This window comes from Polypterus senegalus, chromosome 10 (genome assembly GCF_016835505.1).
Source record: "Polypterus senegalus isolate Bchr_013 chromosome 10, ASM1683550v1, whole genome shotgun sequence".
Lineage (NCBI taxonomy): Eukaryota > Metazoa > Chordata > Cladistia > Polypteriformes > Polypteridae > Polypterus > Polypterus senegalus.
In genome coordinates, this window is record NC_053163.1 from 146964680 (window position 1) to 146977046 (window position 12367).

Consider the following 12367-nt stretch of genomic DNA (forward strand, 5'->3'; position numbering starts at 1 on the left):
GGCTCAGATGAGATCCTCTTTAATGATGATCCGGTCATTTGCACCTGATTCTAATTTTAGGTTTTTGTGGCAGAGGTAAATGAAAGGGCGGACTTACTTTTTTCCACATGCAAAATTTGCATTTACATTTATTTAAATTATACAGTGAACCAACAAAAAAGTGAATGTGGCCTGATGTTTGTTAAATTTCAATGATTTTTATGTATAGGTACTGTTTAAACGACAATCAAATCTTGGAATGTCGACATATTTTAAAAAAAGAGCTAATGTTTCATGTAGTGTACTTACATTTTTATGACTGTACAGTGGGGGAAAATAAGTATTTGATCACCTGCTGACTCACTTAAAAAGAAATGAACAGTCTGTAATTTTATGGTAGTTTCATTTTAATGGAGAGAGACAGACAGAACATCAACCAAAAATCCAGAAAAAAACACATTACATAAAAGTTATAAATTAATTTGCATGTCATTGAGAGAAATAAGGATTTGATCCCCTAGAACCCAGCCAGAATTCTCATTCTCACAGATTACAGTCAATCAATTGATCAGTCAATTACAGATACTCCTGATCTCAACTTGTTGAACCAATTTCCATTCCAACCTCTCCACCACCATGGGCAAAACCAAAGAGCTGTCAAAGGATGTCGGGGACCTGCACAAGGCTGGAATGGGCTACACGATGGTGAGAAGGTGAAAACTGTTGGTGCGATTATTCAGAAATGGAAGAAATATAAAATGGCCATCAATCGCCCACTGTCTGGAATTCCATGCAAGATCTTGCCTCATGGGGTGAGGACGATCATGAGAAAAGTGAGGGATCAGCCCAAAACTACACAGGAGGAGCTTGTTAATGATCTGAAGGTAGTTAGGACCACCTCAGTCACCAAGAACACCATTGATAACACACTGCGCCGTAATGGACTGAAATCTTGCAGCACCCGCAAAGCTCCCCCTGCTATAGAAGGCACAGGTACAGGTCCATCTTATCCAAATAATCGCACCAACAGTTGTCACCATCTCACCAAGCTTCTTGCTGATGGTCTTGTAGCCCATTCCAGCCTTGTGCAGGTCTTGTCCCTGACATGCTTTGACAGCTCTTTGGTCTTAATCATGGTGGTGGAGAGGTTGGAATTGAAGAAAACGATTCTGTGGATAGCAGTGCTTTATACACCTAATGAGCTGAGATCAGGAGTATCTGTAATTGATTGATTGTTTGTTTGTAATCTGTGTGCCAATCAGATCAGCATGGGCTGAACTTTCCAAGTCCATCAGGAAAGCTAAAAGTCAATATGCACAGAAGATAAAAAAACAAGTTCTGTGACTCGAAAGATCCTAGATGCATGTGGCAGGTTATCTGGGCCTTAACGGATTATAAAATCTCACCACAGGCCAACAGCGCTGATACTTGCCTCCCTGACGTGCTCATTTTTTTATTTCTTCCATTTCCAAATAATCACACCAACAGTTGTCACCTTCTCACCATCTTGTAGCCCATTCCATCTTTGTGCAGGTCCCTGACGTACTTTTACAGCTCTTTGGTTTTGCCCATGGTGGTGGAGAGGTTGGAATGGAAGAAATTGGTTCTGTGGAAAGGAGTGCTTTATACACATAACGAGTTGAGATCAGGAATAACTTATTTTCCCCACTGTATATAGGGTTGCATCTTCTGAAAGAACTAAGGAACAGAATTATTTAGCGCCTCAAGTAAAGTGAAAGATATAAAGAGAGATTGAAAGCCCAAGGTGCCTGGCTAAATCACTGATCAGGAAACTGCTCAGATTCTGCAAAAGTGCAAGTCATTTACCAAATGTCAGCGGTCAAGGAAGAGAAGCGGTCAAGAGTTCAAAACATACTCATACAAATTTGCAGAGTGTCATACCAGAGATGGGAGAAACTCCGATACTCCACCCTCATTGGAAGAAAAAAAAAAAAAATCATATGAATTCCCTTCTTGAATTGCCACAACGCAGATATTTGCCCCCCAAAATAAAATGGAGTTGAATTTTGTGGTCGGATGAGATTGTGACTTAATGCCAAGAGCTCTACAGTATTTATGGTGAAAGAGGAACATGGCTCATCACCCCATTGTGTAACAATATGTTGTGGGGTTGCTTTTTATTGTCGTGAACTTGTAGGTTTATTAAAACATCCATCTATCCATTTTCCAACCCGCTGAATCCGAACACAGGGTCACGGGGGTCTGCTGGAGCCAATCCCAGCCAACACAGGGCACAAGGCAGGAACCAATCCAAGGGCAGGGTGCCAACCCACCGCAGGACTCACACAAACACACCCACACAATTTAAGATCGCCAATCCACCTAACCTGCATGTCTTTGTACTGTTGGGAGAAACCCACGCAGACACGGGGAGAACATGCAAACTCCACGCAGGGAGGACCCGGGAAGCGAACCCAGGTCTCCTAACTGCGAGGCAGCAGCGCTACCACTGCGCCACCGTGCCACCCTTTATTAAAACAAAGAGTAATATAAAGAGGTTTAGGAGCAAAACAATAAGGAGTCTGCCAAAGATCTGAGACCGCAGTTTATATTTGAATAAAACAGTGTCTCAGATTTTAAAGCTTGACACATTTTAAAACCATTTGGGGGAAAACTACTTGAGTGGCTCTGGTGAAGTCCTGAATTAAATTCCATAGAATGGCTATGGCGTTAACTTAAGGATGGTATACACTACATGTTCATAATAGAGTAAGCATTTTATTGTTCCAAGAACAATTTATTGCACAGCAGTCAATATAAATACATCTACAGTATAAACTAACAATACACTTGTAGAAATAGAAGAAAAGCATAATTTGTTAGATAAGGTTATGGTGATATCCTAAATAGGGCACGTAACCAGCCTTTGGTATAATTGCCTACATCCACATTTCTGAGGAGCGCTTCTGATGACAGCTCACTTCTTTCATATGTGCCCATTATACAAAAAACTATTAGGGTTTACCTTTCCTCATTATCTGCATCACATTAATGTTCCCCCCTCTTCTCTTCACCATAACCTTTACCACATGAAGCGTATTTATGGCTATTAGGCAGGTGATGTATTTTTGAGCGTTTCTGTTTTTTTACATTCTCGTATACAAAGTATTGTAATCGTTCAAAAATTTGACCTCGAGATTTTGATGCATCTCGACGTTTTAGACCTCCCTGACTCCGAAAGTACCATTTTTGGAATTATGTGTGTATGTATGTATGTATGTATGTATGTATGTAAACACGGTAACTTGAGTCCGTTTTCACTTGGGTCAACCAAATTTTGCATGCGAGTATTAGGTACAAAACATAGAATTCTAACCATTTTGGCTATTTCCACTAACTGGAAGTGGTACTTTACCTTTTATTCATGTAGCTGCAGAGTCTTGACTTGTTCAACTTCACTTTGATAGTAATTGTTCAATATATTATTAATTTAATTTGTTGTTGATGGTTCTTTAATGTACATAATATAAAAATATAATCATTGTCTTGCGGTTTACTCCTCAAATATCCATCCCAACATCTAAGTATACACACGCAGGGCTGTCTTAATGTATAGGCACAATGGGCACAGGCCAGGGTCCCCAGGAGCATAGGGGCCCACGATGTTCCTGATTCCTATACTGTATATGTTTCTGTTTTGCTGTTGAAACAATGGGCCCAGTGCACTACTTTGTTCGGGGGTCTATGATGCTGTTAAGATGGCTCTGAGTATACGACAAAGTTTGGGGGGGACCACTCCCGGTTTTTTTCATTAGTGTTTTTGGTTATTTGTTCAGTATTCTTAAAAGTGTAATTTATATAATGATAATACCTGATCTCTTTGAAAAGTGCTGTGTAACTTTAACTCTGTATGGTGATTTATTTGTTTATTTAATGGCTTTATAGTAGATAACTGCTGGGTTGCTTGTCAGTTGTGAATTCATATCCATATTTATGATTGGACTGCAGTGCAGCACAGTGATAGCGCATTTCATCTCACAATAAGGAGACTGGAATTAGCATCCTGGGTGTTCCCTGCATGGAGTTTGCATGTTCTTTCCATGTCAGTCCTTCTTCTTCTTCTTCTTCTCCTTCTTCTCCTTCTTTCTTCTCCTTCTTCTTTCTTCTCCTTCTTTCTTCCTTCTTCTCCTCGGAGATGAAGTTTAGGTGAAGTGGAGTTGCTATATTAGCCTTAAGTCAGTGTCTGTGTTTACCCTTCGATGGACTTGTTGTTACCAACTTGTGCCCAAGGGCTCCAGCTGCTTCACAACCCAGCCTGCATGAGTGGGTTAAGAAAATAGAGGGATGGGTTGGACTACATGGCTATTCTTATGGAGCCGTCTGTAATTATTTAGACAGGGAAATCGATGTTTTTCTATAGACAGTATACCAAAACATATTGGATTTGAATTAACACAGATGTCAGAGTGTCACTTTATGTCAAGAGTATATCTGCAAATAGTGGTGGCTCTGAGGCTAAGGATCTGCGCTAGTATCCCCAAGGTTCCCGGTTCGAATCCCCGTCACTGCCAAAATTCTGCTGGGCCCTTGAGCCTAGGCCCTTTACCTTCAGTTGCTCCAGGGGCGCTGTACAATGGCTGACCCTGCGCTCTGACCCCAAGGGGTATGCGAAAACAAACACATTCCTAATACAAGAAATTGTATAAAGTGAAATAAAGAAGTAAAACAAAACAAAAAAACAAAAATGCAGCGCCCTCCACAATTATTGACACCCCTGGTTAAGATGTGTTCTTAGGCTTCTAATAAATTCTTTTTTTTCCCCCAAAAAATATAGGCTCACAACACAAAAAAGAGAAAAATCCAACCTTTAATTGAAGTACATTTATTCTTTGGGGGAAAAAAAAATCCCACATTAAGAAATACATTTTTTACATGAGATCATGAATGCCAGGGTTGCCAATAATTGTGGAGGGCGCTGTATATGAATTGACAATTTAAAGAAATTCCTCTTTTTGTGTTTAATTCCCTCAGCTTAGGTAAGCATAACCACAAAGACAAATTTCTTTATGTAGCGCAAAACAGTATTTAGATTGCTTATCCTTGCAGTGATTGCCTTAAGCCGTGAACTTTTTTCACATAAACACTCTGTTTACTGCTACTTATTTTTTTTTCTTTTGCTATCCTTTACTGCAGGCATTTTCTGTTGCTGTTTTTTGGGTTGCTGTCTGCTTTCATTCTTCTTTTCAACAAGTGAAATTTAATTTGCAGCTTTATTGCAAATAGGACATCGATACGGCCAGTAACACTACATGTTTCTACAACTGTTCTAGTATTTTTCTGCTACTTTTCCAGCAATTTTCAATCAAAGGCTTCATTTCCTAATGTAAGCAAGTCCGAAGCAGTTGTAGCATGTTGTCCTGATCGCCAGTGCTGTATTTTGACAACCCCATTGACATAGTCAGAGTGCTCTATGAGCCACCCATTTGGTATTAGTCTAATACTCCACTCAAAATGTAACAATGTTTTTCTTATACTTTCCCTGCAGTTTTGTAGTTATTGCTGGAAAATAAAATTAGTCTCACATTTTTATGGAAAATGGAGATAACATTTCTGATGCAACAGATGTCAGTGCTGAATAACAGTAAACATATCAAAACATCCATAAAAAAATCTCAAGTTACTTGTGTCACATGATCCACCGCCAGTTATCCAGTCACCTGCTCTCAGTGTTCCAAACACCCGTATTTCTCTCTATTATAAAAAAAAATCTTTGGGAGGGAGACTCAGGGAGATGAGACGTGATCTTCTCAGAAGACAATTTGACGTCCCGCAAGACAAGGCAGTGAGACAACATTTAAAATAACTTCACGGACATCTAACTTTCTCTCCTCCTGCCGGCTGCTTCGGTCAATGTGCCTGCCTTGATCTTCATGGTGACGGCGAACGCTGGGGAATCCGCAGTTCTCCTGCCTCGCCAGGCGTTCCACTCAACAACAACAACATTTATTTATATAGCACATTTTCATACAAACAGTAGTTCAAAGTGCTTTACATAATAAAGAATAGAAAAATAAAAGACAATAAGAAAATAAAATAAGTCAACATTAATTAACATACACTCCCCCATCAGATGGGAGATGGCGCTTCGGTTAACTGCCGACGGGCACTGAGTGATTCGTGGACTGTCCGCTGTGCGTGTGCGGGCTGCTTCCATGCGGCGCATGTGGGTGGTAGTCTGAGGCGCCGGGCCGCTCACAAAATATTTATAAATACTAGGGGTCCCCGCCTTGGAACAGGTGGAAGGTCCCTGTTCGGGTGCCATTATGAGACATGCCCAGACACCATCAGACTGAGACCACATCTTTACAAAAGTACACACATTTATTTCCACAAATAAACACAGTCCCGCACAGCGCACTGTGCTCCCAGCACCAATCACCCCTACTCTGGGCTTCTCTCTCACTGTCCTTGGGCCACCTTTCCTCTGTCCACGGGAGCTTCGTCCTGCTCCAACTCTCGACTCTAGCTCCCAGACTGTAGGGAGGCGGGCCCTTTTATTCTCACCCGGATGTGCTCCGTCTGATGACACTTCCTGGTGTGGCGGAAGTATCAGGGGAGCACTCGGAAGCATTCCGGGCATCCCTGGAAGGATCATGCTCCATTTTCCAGGGTATGGCAGAAGTAGTTCCCGGGCCCTCTGAGACTTGGGGCAACCCCTGGCGCTGGCCACAGGCCCCAATGGGCTTGAGCCTCCTTGCTCCTCTCCTGTGGTCCTCTCCCGATCCAAAGGACGTACACGCCACCTCCCGTTCCTTCCAGGCGTCCCGGCTGGGTCTGGCCCCCAGATGCTTGTGACAACAACATGACAAAACAGTGTAGGTATTAATACAATGGCAGAAAGTACAAATCAGGACTTATATATTTTATGTAAATCTCATACCACTGTGCCTTTCTGAGCACAGAGGTAAGAGCAGAAAAAAGGGCCTGTCAAATTACATGACTCTTCCAGCAATTTTATGTCACAGACTTCCTTTACTTAATCGTATCATATTAGACGCATTCATGGCACGTTCCCATAAATGCAGTTGTCTATTATGACTTGACCAGTTTAACCAGTATGCAAGTCAGCTTTTCAAACTTTTAAGTCATAGGGGTGAGCTGTGTACGCAGGATTGCACACCCAGAAGTACAAGGCATATAATTTAGTTACAAGGAATAAGGAGTATGGAGTTTCAAGACTTTACAAATAGAAGATTGGCTCATCTCTCTGATGATGTGTGTTTTATGTACCGTTACCAATACATAATAGGAACAAAGAAAAAAATGTCCTGAACTTGCTTTTCATTTTAAGGCTTTGGCAGGTCCCCGGCTGTGTCAGGCAGCACAATATTGGCTGTCAGAAAAAGGGGGCGATACTTCAATTCGATTGATACATGACGTATGATTCTTCAGAAATGTGAAACTGTGCTGGAAAATCATCATGGAGTTGTTTAGGTCTAACTTGACCTACCTTGAAATTTTCAGTCATGCAACGAGATCAGCAACTGCTCCTCTGCCTATAGAAGTCATGTAATGCGACATCAACATAACTAAACAATGGTACCAGCGAAACTAAGAATGACCCGCCAATTGTAAAACTGATTAGAGTGAATACCTGCAGCCACAGGAGTCCTCATGGACAAACTATCCGAGAACCTCTGGAATATCAGCAGTTCATTCCTTTCTCCACCATTTCATGTTGCTGTCTTCTTTTGAAAAGGTATGTCTTTGTCCCATCTGTCAGTAGCACTTTGTTGGCGATCATTAGTTGCTTGTGTTTGTGCATTTTTAGGAAATTTTTATCTGGGCTTTCGGATATGGTGACCCATGATTTGTTGCTGGAATTATTCACCAAGTGAAGGCTAAACTGCTCAAACATAAAAGAATTTAAGTTATACCCATTTAAAAATTTTTTTATCAATTATATTGCTACTTTCGTTGGTTGGCAGTGATGGTAGATTTGCCTTTTTGAAGAGGACCCTAATTCCTTCACTCTTATACTGTGATAGTTTAAGCTTCACGTTGCTCTGAACTATTCTTTTCTAGTTTCAATTTTTTCTCTCTCAATGGTCATCACTGACTTACTTTGTTTTCAGCAAAGTCCAACTTGTTCTTTTTATAAACTAGCCGTTCCGTTTGATCTGCATGTCATGTGGCACTTCGAACGTTGAAAGTGTCTCTCTCTGTCTCTCTTCCAAAGATCACGTCTCATCTCTCAATCGTTTTTTTTTTTTTTATAATTGAGAGATGTCAATATCAGTTATTTTTTTATCTTTATGAATTTTATGTACAGTTCTTTAGTCCTCTATTTTTTATCTTTATGAATTTTATGTACATTTCTTCAGTCTTCTATTTTTTTATCTCTCTCTCTCTGCTCCTAGCGGAACTGTCATCTCTGACTTGTCATGGAGCACGTTTAAGCTCATGAGTTTGCAGTGTTTGAATAAAATCCTTCTTGTTTCTACGACCTCCTGTGTCTGTGTGCAAATCTGTGACCCAAGCGTGACAGAACGGAACTGAGGTTCGTCTGTCTGATGTCTCGTATCTGTCATACCACAAAAGAACTGAAAAACAAAAACAAAATGGCAGAGATTGCAGCTGAACTAGACATTCCTGAAAAGCCTTTGTACAGACACCAATGTTGTCAAGTGGCACAACAAATCGCTGTCGGAATGCAGCGAGCTACTGATACTTTGCAAATGTGAAATTGTTCTGAAATGTTTAAACAGAACTGTGTAATTTGCCATACTCTGCAATTCCTAGAAAAGTAATCAGATACCCTGAAGGTGACTAGTTCCAGAAACTTTAGTCGATAAATCTGAATTCCATCAAGTCGTGTAATTTGAAGTTATGAATTTTATGTACAGTTTTTTAGTCTTCTATTTTTTATCGTTATGAATTTGATGTTAGTTTTATGTACAGTTCTTTAGTCTTCTATTTTTTAGTTTTATGAATTTTATGTACAGTTCTTTAGTCTTCTGTTTTTTATCTTTATGAATTTTATGTACAGTTCTTTAGTCTTCTATTTTTTTATCTCTCTCTCTCTGCTCCTAGCGGAACTGTCATCTCTGGCTTGTCATGGAGCACGTTTAAGCTCATGAGTTTGCAGTGTTTGAATAAAAATCCTTCTTGTTTCTACGACCTCCTGTGTCTCTGTGCAAATCTGTGACCCAAGCGTGACAGAACGGAACTGAGGTTCGTCTGTCTGATGTCTCGTATCTGTCATACCACAAAAGAACTGAAAAACAAAAACAAAATGGCAGAGATTGCAGCTGAACTAGACATTCCTGAAAAGCCTTTGTACAGACACCAATGTTGTCAAGTGGCACAACAATTCGCTGTCGGAATGCAGCGAGCTACTGATACTTTGCAAATGTGAAACTGTTCTGAAATGTTTAAACAGAACTGTGTAATTTGCCATACTCTGCAATTCCTAGAAAAGTAATCAGATACCCTGAAGGTGACTAGTTCCAGAAACTGTAGTCGATAAATCTGAATTCCATCAAGTCATGTAATGTGAAGTTATGAATTTTATGTACAGTTCTGTAGTCTTCTATTTTTTATCTTTATGAATTTTATGTACAGTTCTTTAGTCTTCTATTTTTTATCTTTATGAATTTTATGTACATTTATTTAGTCTTCTATTTTTTATCTTTATGAATTTTATGTTAGTTTTATGCACAGTTCTTTAGTCTTTATTTTGCTTTTGACCTGTATACAACAAAGGGAAAAACAAAGGCTAAATATAACATTTCCATATTCACAACCTTTTAGTTTTAGGCTTGTACAGGAAACACCTGGCAGCCAGTTGTCTCAAAAGTGATAGACGATAGAACAGAAAAAGTGGGATTGTGCTCAAATGTTAAAGCATTCGTGCATAGGATTAAAAAGTAATACATGTGCTTCCTCTTAAACCTTTTTCTTCAGATCACTATTGCTTTGAAAATCTCGCGTTTGGCTTCACTCTTCAAATTCTTACTGTATGTGCATGTGTGTGCAGACATACAGTGCATTCTGGAACTATTCATACCCCTTTGTTTGTTCACATTTTATTATGTTTGAAGCCTTATGCTAAAATAATCTAAATGTGTATTTTTCCTTATCAAGCAACAGTGTATATCCCAAAATGCCAAAGTGAAAACGGTTTAGAAATTGATGCAAATGTATTAAAAAAAAAAAAAAAAAATGAAGTATCCCATTGACACAACAATTTAGATACTTTATTCAGTATGTAGTTAAAACAACCTTTGGCAAAAATGTTAGCTTGGAGAGTTTTTGGCTCGTGACAGGCCTTCGCATACCTGCATTTGGGGATTTTCGGCCTCTCTTCCCTCCGGATCCTCTTAAGCTCTGTCAGGGTCATTGCAGACTGTTGGTGGACAGCTATTTCCAGGTCTCCAGAGATGTTTACTTAGGTTCAAGTTGGGACTCTTGCTGGATCACCCAGGAACATTCCTAGAGTTGTGTTGTCTTTGCTTAGTGCTTAGAGTCATTGTCCTGTTGGAAGGTGAATCTTCAGCCCAGTCTGAGGTCCAGAGTGCTCTGGGACAGGTTTTCATTAAGGATATCAATGAACCTTTGCTCAGTTTAACTTTACTTCAACTCTGATTGGCTCGCATTCCCTGCTGATGAATAAAAACCCTACAGCATGATGCTGTCACCACCATGCTTCACCTTTGGGGTGGTATTGCACAGGTTATGAACCATGCCAGGTTTACTGTAGCCATGATGCTTAAAAGTGAGGCCAAACAGTTTCATCTTCTTTTGCCCAAACAGAGAATCTTGTTTTTTTACCTTCTGAGATTCCTTTAGGTGCATTTTTTTCCAAACTCCAAGCAAGCTTTTATTTATTTATTTATTTATTTTTTTACTGAGGTTAGGCTTCCATCTTGCCAACTGTTCTGTCAAACCTGAATCATTGGAGTGTTGCAGTGATGGCTGTCCTGCGTTTCTCTGATCTCCACAATGGTCTTCTGAATCTTAGCCAGATTGACCATTGGGGTTCTTGGTTACCAAGGGCCTTCTTACCTGATTGCTCAGTTTGCCTAGGTGGCCATCTCTTGGAAGAATTAGAGTTGTTTCCAGCTACTTCCATTTCAGAATTATAGAGACTTATTTTGCTCTTGGGAACCTTCAATTCTGCAGTCAGTTTTTGTTGCCTTTCCCCGATATCTGCCTCAAATTTCTTTTTGCTCACCTGTGGCTCCTTCTAATCAATAGACAGGTGTGTGCTTTTCCTAATCAGTCCAATCAATTGAATTCAACACGTGTAGACTGTAAACGAGGGGTCGATTGCATCTCAGTGATGGTCAACAGAATGGGATGCACATGAACCTCTCGTGAAGTGTCATAGCCGAGGGTCAGAATACTTCTGTCAGTGTGATATTTCAGTTTTATACCTTCAATACATTTGCAAAAATGTCTCTTGCTGTGTCATTTTGGGGGTATTGAGTGTTGCTTAATAAGGGCAAAATGAATTGAACTAATTTTAGCATAAGGCTGCAATACACGAAAATGTGTAAAAAGTAAAGGGGTCTGAATGCTTAGCTATCTCATTTTTTGATCTCACTTTAAGTGAGTCACTTCTCCACTTCCTGGTTGTGGGGCTGAAGTCTGTGTGTAATCTGTTTATGTGTATATTCTTGATAATAATTAAATATGGATGAGTTTAGTACTTGATTTTAGTGGTGGGTGCAGAGGCAACTCACTTCAAAAGCGATTACGTGAAGCTGGTTTCTGTCAGTTAAAATTTTGAAAGTGGATTCCATTGGTGATTAACAATAACTCAAGTCTACCTCTGTATAAAATGACTTACAGTTACAACTATCTAATTCTAAAATATGTTGGATTCTTAAATGGTTATCATTTAAATTAGATACTTTAATCTTTACGAAATATTCTGATGACACTGGAGTTCATTGTAATTCATAATTTAACATTCTCAAACCAGTTACTCCAGCTCAGCTTCACTGGGGAGGTCAGACCGATCCTGGTAGCATCAAACCTGCATGGGGTACCACAAACCCCATTTACCTAAAAATGGAACCACATTACACGACGTGATGGAATTCAGATTTATCGACTACAGTTTCTGGAACTAGTCACCTTCAGGGTATCTGATTACTTTTCTAGGAATTGCAGAGTATGGCAAATTACACAGTTCTGTTTAAACATTTCAGAACCGTTTCACATTTGCAAAGTATCAGTAGTTCGCTGCATTCCGACAGCAAATTGTTGTGCTACTTGACAACATTGGTGTCTGTACAAAGGCTTTTCAGGAATGTCTAGTTCAGCTGCAATCTCTGCCATTTTGTTTTTGTTTTTCAGTTCTTTTGTGGTATGACAGATATGAGACATCAGACAGACGAACCTCAGTTCCGTTCTGTCA

At 39.8% G+C, this 12367-nt stretch overlaps 1 protein-coding gene across 13 annotated transcripts in view; it reads left to right on the forward strand.

Annotated features, from left to right (window-relative positions):
* eps15l1a (epidermal growth factor receptor pathway substrate 15-like 1a) overlaps positions 1-12367 on the forward strand; it is a 280134-nt gene that overhangs the window by 13830 nt on the left and 253937 nt on the right. The window contains exon 1 of one of the 13 annotated variants that reach the window (XM_039767018.1): positions 7661-7699. The exons of the other annotated variants lie outside the window; for them this stretch is intronic. Within the exon in view, the coding sequence (XP_039622952.1) occupies positions 7676-7699 (24 nt within the window). The 5' untranslated portion in view covers positions 7661-7675. Of the gene's footprint in view, positions 1-7660; positions 7700-12367 lie in introns of those variants that run through there. 13 annotated transcript variants of the gene reach the window in all.